General features: G+C 35.0%; 1 protein-coding gene across 1 annotated transcript in view; it reads left to right on the forward strand.

Annotated features, from left to right (window-relative positions):
* Window positions 1-480: 480 nt before the first annotated feature.
* LOC127855697 (uncharacterized) overlaps window positions 481-19,827 on the forward strand; it is a 41,643-nt gene continuing 22,296 nt past the window's right edge. Inside the window, exons 1-4 of the mRNA XM_052391478.1 lie at window positions 481-528; window positions 14,126-14,218; window positions 14,694-14,748; window positions 17,220-17,286. Coding sequence (XP_052247438.1) covers window positions 17,221-17,286 — 66 coding nt within the window. The 5' untranslated portion in view covers window positions 481-528; window positions 14,126-14,218; window positions 14,694-14,748; window position 17,220. The remainder of the gene's footprint in view (window positions 529-14,125; window positions 14,219-14,693; window positions 14,749-17,219; window positions 17,287-19,827) is intronic.

Below are 19,827 nucleotides of genomic sequence, written 5' to 3' on the forward strand. Positions count from 1 at the left end.
AGATAAAAAATATAGTGGACTATTCAACAAATGGTGACCGAATATATTGCATATTATAAACGAGTAATCGGGTTATTCATAAAAGATAAACTAAATTACATGCATGCAAAATCAGTCATAAAACAGCTTTCGTGTGGACCGGTTAGAAATCATAATATATAGGATAATTATATATAATTCAGTATAAATCAGTATTTACAGTATAATCTTGGTTAGTTCCCCGTGTATACAAATAAAGTTCCTTTGTACAAAAAATATAATGATCAATACTAGTAAATAATGCTTCCATATGGTACGAGTTATGTTAAATGAATATAAATAGTTTTCGGACCCATACTCAATGAGTATAACCTACGGAAATGTAAACATGATGTTGTGTTATTTATAACTTGTTGGTTTCCCAGAATCTATTTAAAGTCTCTTGATGGCGCATGCGCATTACAATACCATGCCTCGCTCGCTGTCGTTGTCCGCTTCCCTGTTGGATTGACGTTGTGAGGATTTGTTAGTATAACGGGATCTTATCGGGTAAGTGTGTAACGATTTCATTTGCGTGGAATTTGTAAGATTATATGAATTTCTGTCTGCCTTAATGTATGGCTTGTTTAGTGCAGTCAGTGGAAGCATTTCTTTTGCTTTGAAATGGATATGTATTCCTCTGATTTGGGTCATGCATGAATTTACAATTATGATTTACCGTAATTACTTATGTTTTCGGACACTTAAAAATAATTATTTTTTTCGTGTCCGAAAACATAGATACGAAAAATATTCACAAAATGCAGGTGTCCGAAAACTTATAATCGAATATTGAAGTGTCCGAAAATAGCGTCAATTGTATCAACGACTACCGGAAATAGCATGCGCTTGTAAAATACCATGCCGCATAGTATAAATTACAGTTATATATATTTGCACTGCATTTTAAATAATTTTAAATGCTTAATTTATTTGACAGAAAGTTACTACAAGGTTGTACTTTGACCAACGAGTTCAAAGATGAGAATGTGACGTACCGATACTCGCTAGTATGAACCTGTAATTAACGCAAAAAAGCAAACTATGAATTCTTTGTTTGTTCATTTCAGATACTGGAAGTTATTTTCTAACATCTTTCATTGTTCGTAAAACTTGCAATAGGGTGCATCACACTTTGAAGCGTTTAGTATTTGTCACAGTTATTTTACTTAGAAAGGGTAGGACCATTGCGGTAGATAATTGAACTGTTAATCGTTACTGCCCCTGGTATACCGGTTTACAAGGTTATTTACCCAATAACGCAATGTAATGGTCCGTTGCCCTCAGGCATGCATTTCCATGTTTTATGATGTTAATCTGGTTGTAAAACCCCATGATCGAAGTGTCATTAGATATCGAAAACAGGACCGAAATTTGGTAAAATTAACTATGTTAGCGTTTCCGATCGCCGAAATCGCCAAAGGCGATTGAATCTTTCAGCTGGCGATTAAAGTTTAAAATGTGAATGAAAATGGCGATTGCAAAAAACCCTGATATTTCTCTATAAGTATATAACATTCCATACTTTTAAAGAGAACTCGGTACCGATTTCCACATGTAATCGCCATAAAAGCTCCAGGTGGTAATAGATAGTCCACTGATAAGAGATAACCGGATGCCCTTATCGTATATTCAAGCCACATAACACAGTCATGTATGCTGACAGATGAATCACGGGAAATTTTCGGGTAACTTTCCAGACGTCAAACTGTGATATTTAACGTCCAATCGGTTACGAGAATGCTTATGGAGGCGGAGTTATATAGCGATTATTATTTTTGATTGACGTCGGTCACATAGTAAGCGTTTATCGCAGGTTTATTAACAATGAATCACAGTTGTAGCATTAATACGTGATATAAAACCGGTAAAGAAAGCAGTACATTAAAGGCGGTTTCGGGCATCATCATCACACCTATTTACCGTACTGTTAACAATCATTAATTATGAGAAGTTAATTGCAATTGGTGAGCAGTGAAAATTTACTTACGGCAAGTAAGTTGTGAAAAACAAAACCCGTTAATAATTTGATGCGGTAACAAATTAAATCCAGTGCATGTATATTTTATCATGTCTATTTGTAGAACTGATTTACACCGTTTTTCTACAGCCACGTGATAATAACTATTCACTATGCATTAATTCCGGTATGCCATGTAGAACCCGTGTTATAAGAAAGAGCGCGAAATTATTGCTGTCGTCTGCAATGCCAAGTTCTACGCATGCAAAGCATGCTTTTTTAAAAACAGACGATGTGTAACTAAATATAGCCTAGCCGCTCAGTACATGCAGTATTTAAGACTTACAAATTTACCGGTACGTTTGAATAAATTATATATTGCAACTATGGAAAAATTGAAGGATGACCTTGACCTTAAAATTTGTTTCTGATTATATCCTTTAAAAAATATTACTTACTTTGTGAAAATGATCTGTACCTGCCAAATAATATAAAATAGAAATGATCTCCCTTAAAAGCTTGTTACTTCCCTTGGATTTTGTTTTTTGACCTTTGAACTTGAAGGATGACCTTGACCTTTCACCACTCAAAATGTGCATCTTCATGAGATACACATGCATGCCAAATATCAAGTTGCTATCTTCAATATTGCAAAAGTTAAGGCCAATATCAAAGTGTTCGGACGGACGGACAGACGGACAGACTGACTAGCAGACAGTACAAGTGCTATATTCCACCCTACCGGGGGCATAAAACGTTAAGAGGCATTTTTGCCTGTCTGTATTCATCAAACTAAGTTTGAGCCTTATGTATTTTATCATTTCTAGCAAATTATATTGTATGTTGTATAACAAAGTAGAAATTAAACTTGTAAACGTTCCTATAAAAAAATCCCAATTTGTATTGAAATTCCCCACCAGAGGTGAAAAAACACACTGTTGTCAACTCAACAAAAGGACACAATATGACAAAATTTGCATCTTGTCTTGGTAGGGTAAAAAAATTGTATGATATATTATATTGTATAAAGCAGAAATCTCTCAAGGGCAAAAAAAAACATGAACAAATTAAGAAAGTTAAAGGAAATAAAAATGAGCTAGTAGAGTTTTTGATCTTTGTAAACTGCTCTTCATCAACTATTCGCCAATGAAGAGAAGAGAAAATGGTCGCACCAGAAGAACTGACAAAAGAAAAACAAGAGCACCGCCTAGTGGGTGCAGACCGCTTATCTTTAGAATTTTCTTTTTTAAGGTGAAGGGACCAATCTCAATACTTTAATCAAAAAGGGGTGAGGGGTGGGGATAGAGAGGGGTGTAGTGTGGGGTAGGGTCTTTTATTTCATTATCTTTCAAAAAAGAAAAAAAAAGAGAAAAACATAGTTTAACTTTCTTTTAGGGGGAGGGGTGAGGGATTCTTGATATTTTTTTTTTTTTAACATTTCAATTTTTTTTTTGGAGAGGGGTTGGAGGGAGTGATTGAGAGGGGGGCTTAGTGTGAGGTGTGGTCATTTATTAGATGATCTTTAAAAAATAAGAAATAAATGGAAAATAAATATATTTTTTTTTTTGGGGGGGGGGGGGGAGAGCGGGGATTCTGAGGTGGAGCTTGGGGGATTGTTTGGGTGGAGTCCATTGTGGTATGTCAGGTAAGTGTTGTTTTGTTAAAGTATGAATCAAATCTGATCATAAATAAAATAGTCAATGCAATTTTAGCACAATTTAATTATTTGATCTTGAGAGTCAAGTTCATTCAAAGGTCAATGTCAAATTCAACTTGCCATGTACAGTACCCTCATGATAATAAGACAGTATTTCAAGTTTGAAAGCAATAGCCTTGATACTTCAGAAATAAAGTGATAGTAAGCAAGTGCGCCATGTTTAAATGCAATAGCTTTGATATTTTATGAGAAAACAGGACCTAAACACAAAACTTAACCGGACGCAAACGCCGACGCTCAGATGATGACAAAAGCTCTTTAAAAAAAATAAATGAGCTAACAAAACACAAAGAAAAAAAGAAATGTGTTTGTCAGAAACACAATGCCCCCAACTGTGCCGCTTTGAAGCCATATATTTGACCTTGGACCTTGAAGAATGACCTTGACCTTTCATCACTCAAAATGTGCAGCTCCATGAGATACACATGCATGACAAATATCAACTTGCTATCATCAATATTGCAAAAGTTATGGGCAATGTTAAAGTTTTCATATGGACGCACAGACTGACAGACAGACAGACTGACGGACAGTTCAGCTGCTATATGCAACCCTAACGGGGGCATAAAAAAGAAGCTAGAGATACAAGTATGGACCTTGGGGGGGGCAACACATGTATGGATAGGAATTTTCCAAGTACATGAGTATGGGTCATATTTCTCAATAAGTTGTAAAAACCCTGGAACTGCACAAGTTGTTGATTAGGGAAATAATGTAAACTTTAACAGTAAAAGGTGCTGATACATGTAACAATTACTAATTACTAATCAACAATAGAAACAGTTGGAACTTTTAATTACATGCTTAAAATGGATAATAGCAATTCTGTTGAAAATTAACAAGCATGCACTTACCTCTTAAGAACTTCAAAGGAATGTGTTGAGTGAAGAATCTCAAAAGTATCATGTTTATGAAACATAAGTTGCAATCACTATGTTTCACAAAAATGACACTCAAAAGAAATCAACAATTCTAACCTCTGTTCATCAATAAAGTATCCTATGATATCCAATGCAAGACATTTCTTTGGTTCCAGTTGCAAAGTTCTGGAAATAAATAGTATTTGAAACTCATTAGAAAATTCTAATAAAATGAACATTTTACATACTTGCTGTACATGTACCACACTGGGTGTGTATATCTTCAAGAACTTAATCATTTCTATACTACTGAAGCAGTGATGCCTGATTCCAGAAAATCAGTACACAATATTCAAATCATTTTCTGCCCATAATGTTATTGATTGAAAGAAATTGTGTATCTTCACTCAACAAAAATATCCACTTTAACATTGAACTTGTGTACAATAAAATTCGTTAAAGGAAAAAATGATATTACCTGATGTTAATGTGAATTCTTTGTCCCCTAAAATTGACCAAAAAATACCAAGCCCTTGCATATTTATCATAATTGTATTAAATCAATGTACATGTTTGGCGCTAACTTTATAATTTACACAAAAAATGATATAGAGGAAACCTTTACTGATAATTTTTTCTGGCATCAGTATCAGATAACAGGGATTAAACATAAAAAAACAACAATGAACATAATTATACATATTTCAATAAAGGATTATGAACAAGGACCATGCAAATGGGAAACAATTTTGCAAGTGGGAAACAATTTGCATCAATTGTATACCTGAGTAACTATGATCAGCAAGTCCAAAAAGTATTTGTTTTTGGACCGTGTTTTTTTCCAACCTCAATTTCACTTTCAGATTTGTTAGGGACTTTAAAATAAAATTGGTATAATAATTAAAGTTTTACTTGTGAATGAAATAAAAAGCCATTATATCCAAATAAAATTATTCACAAACCTAACAGAGAAGTTACTTATAACTGTATATGTTAAATGTATGTATTTTAACATAATTTTCCTTAGGTCTCCCTTCTTCTTCTGGTTTGGAACCAGGAATTTTTTGCAACAATGAATCCATATGAAAAGGGTTTGTTCACAAAACAGAATTTTTTGTATGAGATCTATTTAAACAGTATATTACATTTTTAGACAAAATTAAACTTCATGCCAGGTCATATTCTCATTCCCTAGACAATGGGATGTAGGATATTCCATATGGTTCATGTGATGTGCCTTTTAAAAAAAGGAAAGTTTTCTTAAATTTTAAATGTCCAAAAAATGTCTTGTAAATATAAAATTAAACAAATACATTTACTTAAACCAAGAGTGCCATGATGGCCCTATATCACTCACCTGACATATATTTCTTTCTACAGACTGGAACTCTATTCCTTGCCATTTCATAGATTTTTTCACTAACAACATACATGTATTAGGACACATTTGCACCTGGGATGTGGGTGTGGGAAATTTTAATTTAAACATGAGGGATATAATTGAAGCAATCTTGGTAGAGATGTACTAGATGATGTCTCATGCTCTATGCTCTAAGTCTTGTGGTTTAAGAGTAGATTTTAAAGTTTTCACTATATACGTGTACATATAAGGAACACATATTTGCCCTCAGGGTGGTGCCAATTTTGACTCCAGGTGCATTATTTGTAAAACATTAATAGAAGTCAATCAGAAGATGTTTCATACCAAAAATATATGCTCACGGCTTATGACGTTGAAGAACATATTTAAAGTTATAGGGGAAACACACTTTACCTACCTAATTTTAATTTTTCAATACTACTCATCAGCCCCTCAATGACTGCTGTTCTTCGTTGTGGAGAAGGCTTCATTTTATCACGGCTATTCATAAGTCCCTCTACCACAGTAGGTCTCTTTTGTGGTGTCTTTCCAATTTGTTTTTGATCGTGTGGTAATGCACTCAATCTCATAGCAGATACTGACTTCATCCTTTTAGACTTTGGTGTTACTGTGCTTCTTTTGTCTGGGGTTTTAATTTGCTTTTGATTTCCAGTCACTTCATGTCTTCTTGTGACTGTTCTAAAAATAAAGTAATGTGAAATTGTCGTTAAATTTATGTTGTTTATATTTTATACCATATGGTGGAAGGCATATACCTGGTATATTATAGTTTGGTAAAGCAGGTGGTGTAATGTCAATATTTCATGATATTTCTTACTTTTACATTTTATTTGATTTCATCATTTAAATGTATTTAAATGGGCCTTTTCACAGATCTTCGCATGTTTTGAAGTTTGCCACTATTATAAATGATTTATATTGATAAATGTTAACATTGGATATAAAATTTTCCAGTAAAAAATCAAGAATAAAATTAAAAAAGAAAAAAAGGTAACCCTCAGCAGGGCCCGAACCACTGACCCCGGAATCCTGGAGTAAAATGTTTCCCATTTAGACCACTCGACCATCCTTCCGGATACAATTGCAGGTGTATTTTATACTTCACATATTAAACCAATCATCGTAGTTTCACAAAATATAACGACAACAACAGAACTCTCCAAATTATTAATTTGTTTCGAATTGCAACGCTTAATAATTTTCGGGTGGGTAATCGTCAAAAGATGCATATAATGGCTATTTTAGAGCATGGTAAATGTTCAGTATTACTGTTCTCTCACAAATATCATAACCAAAACGAAAATGTGCGAATCTGAAACAACTTTTTTCAATTTTGTCAATTTACCCAAACGTGAAAAGGCCCCTTTAAGTAATGTTTTTCATTTGTATTCTATGGCTTGCCAAACTAATAGTTAATTGAATTTCAATTTTAAATGACAACACTTAAAAAAAGAAAGGCATGGTACTTTTTTCAACATATACACCATTTCTTACCAGGTAATATATGTTCATAACAGCAGTCAAGGCATGATATTTTATTTTATTGTCAACATATAGAACATGCCCCATCTGTTGTTATACGTTGTAGACAACAGCCAAGGCATGGTATTCCATTGTCAACATACAGAACATAATCCGCCTATTGTTATACGTTCACGACAACTGTAAAAGGAATGGTATTATATTGTCATTATATAGAACATGCTCCGATTGTTGTTATACACTCTAGACAACAGCCAAGGCATGGTATTCTATTGCCGACATATAGAGCATGCTCCGCCTGTTGTTATGCGTTCATGACAACAGCCAAGGCATGGTATTCTATTGTCAACATATAGAACATGCTCCGCCTATTGTTATACGTTCATGACAACAGCCAAGGCATGGTATTCTATTGTCAACATATAGAACATTCTCCGATTGTTGTTATACACTCTAGACAAAAGCCAAGACAGGGTATTCTATTGCCAACATATAGAACATGCTCCGCCCCTTGTCACAGGTTCAAGTCAACAGCCAAGGCATAGTATTCTATTGCCAACATATAGAACATGCTCCGCCTATTATTAAACGTTCATGACAACAGCCAAGGCATGGTATTCTATTGTAAACATATAGAACATACTCCGATTGTTGTTATACACACGAGACAACAGCCAAGGCATGGTATTCTATTGCCGACATATAGACCATGCTCCGCCTGTTGTTATGCGTCCATGAAAACAGCCAAGGCATGGTATTTTTTGTCAACATATACAACATGTATCACCAGGTGTTATATGTTCATGACCGCAGTCAAGGCATGATATTTTATTGTCAACATACAGAACATGCTCCATCTGTTGTTATACGTTGAAGACAACAGCCAAGACAGGGTATTCCATTATCAACATAAAGAACATGCTCCGCCTATTAATATATGTTCATGACAACAGCCAAGGCATGGTATTATATTGTCAACATAAAGAACATTCTCCGATTGTTGTAATAAACACTCTAGACAAAAGCCAAGGCATGGTATTCTATTGCCAACATTAACATGCTCCGCCTGTTGTCACACGTTCAAGACAACAGCCAAGGCATGGTATTCTATTGTAAACATATAGAATATGCTCCGTCTATTGTTAAACGTTCATGACAAAAGCCAAGACTTGGTATTTTATTGTAAACATATAGAACATGCTTTGATTGTTTTTATACACACTAGACAACAGCCAAGGCATGGTATTCTATTGCCGACATATAGAACATGCTCCGCCTGTTGTTATGCGTCCATGACAACAGCCAATGCATGGTATTTTTTGTCAACATATACAACATTTATTACCAGGTGTTATATGTTCATGACAGCAGTCAAGGCATGATATTTTATTGTCAACATACAGAACATGTTCCGCCTATTGTTATACGTTCACGACAACAGTAAAAGGAATGGTATTATATTGTCAACATGTAGAACATGCTCCGATTGTTGTTATACACTCTAGACAACAGCCAAGGCATGGTATTCTATTGCCGACATATAGAGCATGCTCCGCCTGTTGTTATGCGTTCATGACAACAACCAAGGCATGTGATTCTATTGTCAACATATAGACCATGCTGCGCCTATTGTTATACGTTCATGACAACAGCCAAGCCATGGTATTCTATTGTCAACATATAGAACATGCTCCGATTGTTGTTATACACACTAGACAACAGCCAATGCATTGTATTCCATTGCCGACATATAGAACACGCTCCGCCTGTTGTTATGCGTCCATGACAACAGCCAAGGCATGGTATTTTTTGTCAACATATACAACATGTATCACCAGGTGTTATATGTTCATGACCGCAGTCAAGGCATGAGGTTTTATTGTCAACATTCAGAATATGCTCCATCTGTTGTTATACGTTGAAGACAACAGCCAAGACAGGGTATTCCATTGTCAACATATAGAACATGCTACGCCAATTGTTATACGTTCATGACAACAGCAAAGACATGGTATTATATTGTCAACATATAGAACATGCTCCGCCTATTGTTATACGTTCATGACAACAGCCAAGGCATGGTATTCTATTGTCAACATATAGAACATTCTCCGATTGTTGTTATACACTCTAGACAAAAGCCAAGTCATGGTATTATATTGCCAACATATAGAACATGCTCCGCCTGTTGTCACAGGTTCAAGACAACAGCCAAGGCATGGTATTCTATTGTCAACATATAGAACATGCTCCATCTATTGTTTAACGTTCATGACAACAGCCAAGGTATGGTATTCTATTGTAAACTTATAGAACATGCTCCGATTGTTGTTATACACACTAGACAACAGCCAAGGCATGGTATTCTATTGCCGACATATAGAACATGCTCCGCCTGTTGTTATGCGTCCATGACAACAGCCAATGCATGGTATTTTTGTCAACATATACAACATTTATTACCAGGTGTTATATGTTCATGACAGCAGTCAGGGTATGATATTTTATTGTCAACATACAGAACATGCCCCATCTGTTATTATACGTTGAAGACAACCGCCAAGACAGGGTATTCCATTGTCAACATACAGAACATAATCCGCCTATTGTTATACGTTCACGACAACAGTAAAAGGAATGGTATCATATTGTCATTATATAGAACATGCTCCGATTGTTGTTATACACTCTAGACAACAGCCAAGGCATGGTATTCTATTGCCGACATATAGAGCATGCTCCGCCTGTTGTTATGCGTTCATGACAACAGCCAAGGCATGTGATTCTATTGTCAACATATAGAACATGCTCCGCCTATTGTTATACGTTCATGACAACAGCGAAGGCATGGTATTCTATTGTCAACATATAGAACATTCTCCGATTGCTGTTATACACTCTAGACAAAAGCCAAGGCATGGTATTATATTGCCAACATATAGAATATGCTCCGCCCCTTGTCACAGGTTCAAGTCAACAGCCAAGGCATGGTATTCTATTGCCAACATATAGAACATGCTCCGCCTATTATTAAACGTTCATGACAACAGCCAAGGCATGGTATTCTATTGCCGACATATAGACCATGCTCCGCCTGTTGTTATGCGTCCACGAAAACAGCCAAGGCATGATTTTTTTGTCAACATATACAACATGTATCACCAGGTGTTATATGTTCATGACCGCAGTCAAGGCATGATATTTTATTGTCAACATACAGAACATGCTCCATCTGTTGTTATACGTTGAAGACAACCGCCAAGACAGGGTATTCCATTGTCAACATAAAGAACATGCTCCGCCAATAATATACGTTCATGACAACAGCCAAGGCATGGTATTATATTGTCAACATAAAGAACATGCTCCGATTGTTGTTATACCCTCTAGACAACAGCCAAGGCATGGTATTCTATTGCCGACATATAGAGCATGCTCCGCCTGTTGTTATGCGTTCGACTACAGCCAAAGCATGGTACTTTGTTGTCAACATATAGAACATGTTCCGCCTATTGTTATACGTTCATGACAACAGCCAAGACATGGTATTGTATTGTCAACATATAGAACATTCTCCGATTGTTGTTATACACTCTAGACAAAAGCCTAGGCATGGTATTCTATTGCCAACATATAGAACATGCTCCGCTTGTTGTTATACGTTAATGACAACAGCCAAGGCATGGTATTCTGTTGTCAACATATAGAACATGCTATGTAAATTTTATGATCCTTCAATCAAATACTTGAAATTATCAATATTGGGTTTACAGTGCATTAAGCTAGCGTGCTGAGCTATAATCATGATGTTACAAAGTTAGAGTACATGTGGGTTGGAAACCACGATTTATACTTTTTACCAACATTATTTTTAAAGGGCGTATGTTTACATCATTGGTTTAATGTTTGTTCTTCGTTGATTGAGGTCCATGGAATAGTTTACAAACGTAAATGGTTTTCATGCCCTAATATATGTCTTCCTACATACGACATTTTTATTATTCCCAGTATTTTGTATTTAGTACCTTCATATTTTCTTCCTCTCGACATTTTCATTTTTCCCAGTAGTATTTTTTAAAATAAAGGCTTAAATGAATTAAGATTTTTTTGCTATAAACATTTGCATTGTTTTTGTAACATGTATTTAAAAAAAATCAGATGCATTTTTTTCATTCCTTTCACAAAAAATATAAAGATAAAATTCTCTTCACCTTGTATAGTTGATGAAACTCGGCCAACCTCTTAATAGCGGCCTTTTATACTGTCCATTGAACTTTTATTCAACGATTTGAGATAAAAAATATAGTGGACTATTCAACAAATGGTGACCGAATATATTGCATATTATAAACGAGTAATCGGGTTATTCATAAAAGATAAACTAAATTACATGCATGCAAAATCAGTCATAAAACAGCTTTCGTATGGACCGGTTAGAAATCATAATATATAGGATAATTATATATAATTCAGTATAAATCAGTATTTACAGTATAATCTTGGTTAGTTCCCCGTGTATACAAATAAAGTTCCTTTGTACAAAAAATATAATGATCAATACTAGTAAATAATGCTTCCATATGGTACGAGTTATGTTAAATGAATATAAATAGTTTTCGGACCCATACTCAATGAGTATAACCTACGGAAATGTAAACATGATGTTGTGTTATTTATAACTTGTTGGTTTCCCAGAATCTATTTAAAGTCTCTTGATGGCGCATGCGCATTACAATACCATGCCTCGCTCGCTGTCGTTGTCCGCTTCCCTGTTGGATTGACGTTGTGAGGATTTGTTAGTATAACGGGATCTTATCGGGTAAGTGTGTAACGATTTCATTTGCGTGGAATTTGTAAGATTATATGAATTTCTGTCTGCCTTAATGTATGGCTTGTTTAGTGCAGTCAGTGGAAGCATTTCTTTTGCTTTGAAATGGATATGTATTCCTCTGATTTGGGTCATGCATGAATTTACAATTATGATTTACCGTAATTACTTATGTTTTCGGACACTTAAAAATAATTATTTTGTTCGTGTCCGAAAACATAGATACGAAAAATATTCACAAAATGCAGGTGTCCGAAAACTTATAATCGAATATTGAAGTGTCCGAAAATAGCGTCAATTGTATCAACGACTACCGGAAATAGCATGCGCTTGTAAAATACCATGCCGCATAGTATAAATTACAGTTATATATATTTGCACTGCATTTTAAATAATTTTAAATGCTTAATTTATTTGACAGAAAGTTACTACAAGGTTGTACTTTGACCAACGAGTTCAAAGATGAGAATGTGACGTACCGATACTCGCTAGTATGAACCTGTAATTAACGCAAAAAAGCAAACTATGAATTCTTTGTTTGTTCATTTCAGATACTGGTAGTTATTTTCTAACATCTTTCATTGTTCGTAAAACTTGCAATAGGGTGCATCACACTTTGAAGCGTTTAGTATTTGTCACAGTTATTTTACTTAGAAAGGGTAGGACCATTGCGGTAGATAATTGAACTGTTAATCGTTACTGCCCCTGGTATACCGGTTTACAAGGTTATTTACCCAATAACGCAATGTAATGGTCCGTTGCCCTCAGGCATGCATTTTCATGTTTTATGATGTTAATCTGGTTGTAAAACCCCATGATCGAAGTGTCATTAGATATCGAAAACAGGACCGAAATTTGGTAAAATTAACTATGTTAGCGTTTCCGATCGCCGAAATCGCCAAAGGCGATTGAATCTTTCAGCTGGCGATTAAAGTTTAAAATGTGAATGAAAATGGCGATTGCAAAAAACCCTGATATTTCTCTATAAGTATATAACATTCCATACTTTTAAAGAGAACTCGGTACCCATTTCCACATGTAATCGCCATAAAAGCTCCAGGTGGTAATAGATAGTCCACTGATAAGAGATAACCGGATGCCCTTATCGTATATTCAAGCCACATAACACAGTCATGTATGCTGACAGATGAATCACGGGAAATTTTCGGGTAACTTTCCAGACGTCAAACTGTGATATGTAACGTCCAATCGGTTACGAGAATGCTTATGGAGGCGGAGTTATATAGCGATTATTATTTTTGATTGACGTCGGTCACATAGTAAGCGTTTATCGCAGGTTTATTAACAATGAATCACAGTTGTAGCATTAATACGTGATATAAAACCGGTAAAGAAAGCAGTACATTAAAGGCGGTTTCGGGCATCATCATCACACCTATTTACCGTACTGTAAACAATCATTAATTATGAGAAGTTAATTGCAATTGGTGAGCAGTGTAAACTTACTTACGGCAAGTAAGTTGTGAAAAACAAAACCCGTTAATAATTTGATGCGGTAACAAATTAAATCCAGTGCATGTATATTTTATCATGTCTATTTGTAGAACTGATTTACACCGTTTTTCTACAGCCACGTGATAATTACTATTCACTATGCATTAATTCCGGTATGCCATGTAGAACCCGTGTTATAAGAAAGAGCGCGAAATTATTGCTGTCGTCTGCAATCCCAAGTTCTACGCATGCAAAGCATGCTTTTTTAAAAACAGACGATGTGTAACTAAATATAGCCTAGCCGCTCAGTACATGCAGTATTTAAGACTTACAAATTTACCGGTACGTTTGAATAGATTATATATTGCAACTATGGAAAAATATGTCAATTCAAGAATACATTGCAGTAAATGTATTTTTCAAGAATCAAGAAGCACCAGACTACGGCAAAAATTATTGGGAGAAGGGGGGAGGGGGCGAATAGGAGTTACGCAAGACCCACCCAATCAAAGACCGGGTATATCTGAAAGTTCTTACATTGTATACCGTTTATGCCAGTGCATGAAAAAAAATGTAAAATAAAAAAAAACATGAAATTATTTGATTTCACGTAACAAATAATTTATTTAAATGTGACTTCATTGATAATTTAATACAGTCATTATTGATACCTATAGATTCATGATAATGATTTTGTCGTTCATTGAGCAAATAAGGTTATAATGTGGGTCGTCATCGTAGTGCTGAAATTTGGCTACTAATTTTTTTCCTTAGCGCCAACCTAGAAATAGCGCTGTAAAATATTCTGTCCGAAAACTTAGAGACATAAATAATGGACGAAAAATCGTGTGTCCGAAAATTAAGAGTCCTGAAAAATAATTATTTTTGCTAAAAAAGGGGGTGTCCGAAAACTTAGTGTCCGAAAACATAGAGTTATTACGGTTATCGATTTTGTTTATTGTTTTTATTAATTTCGTGTTTTCTGTTTTCAGGTGATGCTTGATGGTGCTTGGTCCTGTTCGACGCGTATGGATGATCAGACCAAAGGTTTAATAGCGTTTAGTATTGCTGTATTTGAGCTTCTGAAGTTCTGTATCATTTATCTGATCGTTTAGTAATTTTTAAGTTGTATGGTAATTGTAAAGCCTAAAGGCGTTATCAGTTTCTGTTTCCAGTAGAGGTATGTCAAAGGATGAACTATGTACATGTGCGTCAGAGGGGAGAGGGACATTTGACAGGGGAGCAGTGAATCAATTAAATGAATCAATTGCACAAAGAACTTCATCTAAATTTGACTCAATGCGGTATCCCAACAAGTCATTCCACCAGATAATCTGGGATCCCATAATCGTTTTTCTGAATCGATGCGAGTACAAAGGAAATACTTGTAAGACTTAAATACATGAGCCGCGTAGTTTGAAAATGGGATTATGCTCAGTCTGGTCTGGATTTGCCATGTCAGCTTTTGAGTCACGCAAGGCTTCATGGTCTCATTATCGGAGATTATGACTCGTCATTAGAGCATACGGATGCTGGGGATATCTGTATCTACATTGTTAGGATATTATTTAAGGCACATTTGCGTTTTTATAAGATATCGTCAAAATATAGAAGCGTGTAATAAAAGCATATCGGCTTTTCAGCATTATCCAAATGATGCAAAAATCTTACACATTGGACAAATTACGATACGATTGATTATCTTCCTAAACAGAGTTACCAAATTTTCATTCTTATTTTGCCAATGTCTTAAAAGATGCGTGAATCATCATAATTGAGTTTAGTTCGTTCGGTTTAACTCGAAAATTTAATTATTCCCTAGTGATTTACTTCATTAAGTTTCTTTTGTCGACATTTGTCTTTTTGAGTTACACGTACTCGATGCGTTTGTAAGTTATTTTGTTATAAATATTTTTCGCTAGATCTTTTGTGGTTTCCCAGAGAGATCTTACCGCATGTATAATTATTATCCCAGCCGAAATGAAATTTCGGAAGGGGATATAGTAATAGTCTCCGTCCGTCTGTCCGTCCGTCCTTCCTTCCGAAACTTTGTCCAGAGCATAACTCCAAATCTATTCAATGGATTCACTTTAAACTAAGAATGTAAACAGATGGCAACTAGGAGAAGTGCAGTGACCAAGAACCATAATTTTATCTACCTTAGTTTTTTAATTATCTCCCTTTATATAATTTCAAAGTAAATTTTTGTCCGGAGCATAACTCTGAATCTACTTCAGGGTATTAACTTAATACTTGAAATATAAGCAGATGGCAAGTAGGAGAAGTGCAGTGACTAAGAACTATAACTCTACCTCATTTTTTGAATTATCTCCATTTATTTAATTTCAAAGTAAATTTTTGTCAGGAGCATAACTCCAAATCTATTCAATCGATTTACTTTAAACTTTGAATATAAACAGATGGCAACTAGGAGAAGTGCAGTGACCAAGAACCATAACTCTATCTACCGTAGTTTTTGAAATATCTCCCTTTATATAATTTCAAAGTAAATTTTTGTCCGGAGCATAACTCTAAATCTTTTGAAGGGATTTACTTGAAACTTGAATATAAACAGATGGCAAGTAGGGGAAGTGCAGTGACTAAGAACCATAACTCTATCTACCTTAGTTATTGAATTATCTCCCTTTATTTAATTGCAGTGTAATTTTTTGTCCTGAACATAACTCTAAATCTACTGAAGGGATTTAATTGAAACTAGACATATAAACAGATGGCAAGTAGGAGAAGTTTAATCAACATGAGCCATACATCTTTCGACCGTTGTTTTTGAATTATCTCCCTTTATTTAATTTCATAGTAAATTTGTATCCGTTTTGTCTCAGATGACACAGGCGCCATGTTTTACAAATATTATTCTGCTCTCTAAAACACAAGTTCTCATACAAGCAAACACATTTCGGCGGGGATGGTCATGTTAACATGACTCTTGTTTATTAAGGTATCAGAGATGCAGAGATGGTTGTGGTTCTAGTAGCCTGTAGTTTTAAATATTTATCTTATAGTAGCTTTGTTTGTTTCACTGTACATTACCTGTTTAAATTTGTAAAATGTTAAACATTTATTTTCGGTATATTATGGCACTATGCCATGATTATGAAATTGTCAGGTTTAAATACATGTCGAGCGTGCGTTATGTAATAACATGTATATCTACATCTGATTAATTATGTTGGTAATTGTCCACGCGCATGTTTGAAATCACTTTGCGAAATAACTCAAATCAAATATGTTAATATTTTGGAAAAGAAATCATTTGCTAATATTGCAAAACAGTTAGATCGTGCCTTTGGTTCGTTATGTACACATAAAGCAGATTAGTTTAAGTAAAAGCGGCAATGTACGGCACGGTTGCAAAATGTTTAAACTAAGTAAGAAACCATCAGGTGATTTTTTCGGGATCCCCAAAAATGAATTAAAAACACGCAATAAAAACGCATTTTTTATTTCTTATAAATACGCCTTCGAAGGAAATCTCCACATACATGTTCTGATTTCAGAATGAATATGATACTATTACTAGAGGTGTGTTTTACTGTTGTCTCTTCCACTGCTATTGTTTTGGAGGTAAGATTGTGTTATGTTGTGCTGTGTTACCTCGTATTATTATATTATAATGCATTGTATTGCATTGCTTAGTGTTGATTTGTATTGTATCGTATCACATCGCATTACATTGTATTATATAAACATTGTGCTATGGTATAATATGATTCTAACATGATTACTCAATTAACTATTGAGATTTAATTGATGAAAATGTTTTTCTATGAATTTGAATGCAGTAAACAAAGACATGACGCAAATAGTACTTTGATATTTTATGTATTGTCGATTTGAAAATGAAGGGCGTAAGAACTGAATAGGAAGGCACAAACTAAATTCGTTATATACTATAACAGAGGGGATAATTACGTGATAGTCAAGATGGCGACGTTTAGGCCGAGGCAGGTATTTTTCGCCGTGTTATACCCTTTATCAGCTCATCTATTTTTTGAAAAAAAAAATGAGCTTTTGTCATCACCTTGGCGTCAGCGTCGGCGTCCGGTTAAGTTTTGCGTTTAGGTACACTTTTCTCATAAAGTATTAATGCTATTGCATTCAAACTTGGTACACTTACTTACTATCATGAGGGGACTGGGCAGGCAAAGTTAGATAATTCTGGCTTGCATTTTGACAGAATTATGTGCCCTTTTTATACTTAGAAAATTGAAAATTTTGGTTAAGTTTTGTGTTTAGGTCCATTTTATTCCTTAAGTATCAAAGCTATTGCTTTCATACTTGCAACACTTACTAACTATCATAAGGGGTCTGTGCCGGCAAAGTTATGTAACTCTGACTGGTATTTTGACAGAATGATGTGCCATTTTTATACTTAGAAAATTGAAAATTTGGTTAAGTTTTGTATTTAGGTCCACTGTTTTCTAATAGTATCAAAGCCATTGCTTTCATACTTGCAGCACTTACTAACTATCGTAAGGGAACTTTGCAGGCAAAGTTATGTAACTCTCACTGGCATTTTAACGGAATTATGTGCCCTTTTTATACTTAGAAAATTGAAAATTTGGTTAAGTTTTGTGTTTAGGTCCACTTTTTTCCTAAAGTATCAAAGCCATTGCTTTCATACTTGCAACACTTACTAACTATCGTAAGAGGACTGTGTAGGCAAAGTTATGTAACTCTGACTGGCATTTTGACAGAAATATGTGCCCTTTTTTACTTAGAACATTGAAAATTTTGTTGAGTTTTGTGTTTAGGTCCACTTTTTTCCTAAAGTATCAAAGCCATTGCGTTCATACTTGCAACACTTATTAACTGTCATAAGGGGACTGTGCAGGCAAAGTTATGTAACTCTGACTGGCATTTTGACGGAATTATGGGCCCTTTACACTTGAAAATTTGGTTTAGTTTTGTGTTTTGGTCCACTTTACCCCTAAAGAATCATAGATATTGCTTTCATACTTGGAACACTCGCAAACTATCATAAGGGGACAGTTAAGGACAAGTTGCATAACTCTGGTTGCCATTTTTACGGAATTATGGCCCTTTTTTGACTTAGTAACTTTGAATATATGGTTACATTTTGTGTTTAGATCCACTTAACTTCTAAAGTATCAAAGGCTGTTGCTTTTAAACTTTAAATACTTTCATGCTATCATGAGGCTACTGTACCTGGCAAGTTGAATTTTACCTTGACCTTTGAATGATCTTGACTCTCAAGGTCAAATTATTAAATTTTGCTAAAATTGCCATAACTTCTTTATTTATGATTCGATTCGATTGATACTTTGACAAAACAACTCTTACCTGACATACCACAATTGACTCCGTCCAAACCATCCCCCCACGAATCCCCTCCCCAAATCCCCCCTCAATCCACCCCAATATTTTTTTAAATTAAAGATCATCTAATAAATGACCACCACACCCTCACACTATACCACCCACCCCCACCCCAAAAAATAATTTTTATGCCCCCAGTAGGGTGGCATATAGCAGTTGAACTGTCAGTCAGTCCGAAAAAAAACTTTAACATTGGCCATAACTTTTTCACTTTTAAAAATAGCAACTTGATATTTGGCATGCATGTGTATCTCATGGAGCTGCACATTTTGAGTGGTGAAAGGAAGGTCAAGGTCATCCTTCAAGGTCAAATGTCAAATTTATGGTGTCTGTCGGTCCGAAAACTTTAACATTGGCCATGACGTTTTCAATATTGAAGATAGCAACTTGATATTTGGCATGCATGTGTATCTCACGGAGTTGAACATTTTGAGTGGTGAAAGGTGAAGGTCAAGGTCATATTCAAGGTCAAATGTCAAATATATGGCGTCTGTCCGTCCGAAAACTTTAACATTGGCCATAACTTATTTAATATTGAAGATAGCAACTTGATATTTGGCATGCATGTGTATCTCATGAATCTGCACATTTTGAGTGGTGGAAGTTCAAGGTCAATGTCATCCTTTAAGGTCATCCTTCAAGGTCAAAAAAATAAAATAAAATTCAAAGCGGCTTTCTCATGCAGCTGCACATTTTGAGTGGTGGAAGTTCAAGGTCATCCTTCAAGGTCAAGGTCATCCTTCAAGGTCAAAGGTATAAAAACAA

Source organism: Dreissena polymorpha, chromosome 13, assembly GCF_020536995.1.
Source record: "Dreissena polymorpha isolate Duluth1 chromosome 13, UMN_Dpol_1.0, whole genome shotgun sequence".
In the NCBI taxonomy this organism is placed as follows: domain Eukaryota; kingdom Metazoa; phylum Mollusca; class Bivalvia; order Myida; family Dreissenidae; genus Dreissena; species Dreissena polymorpha.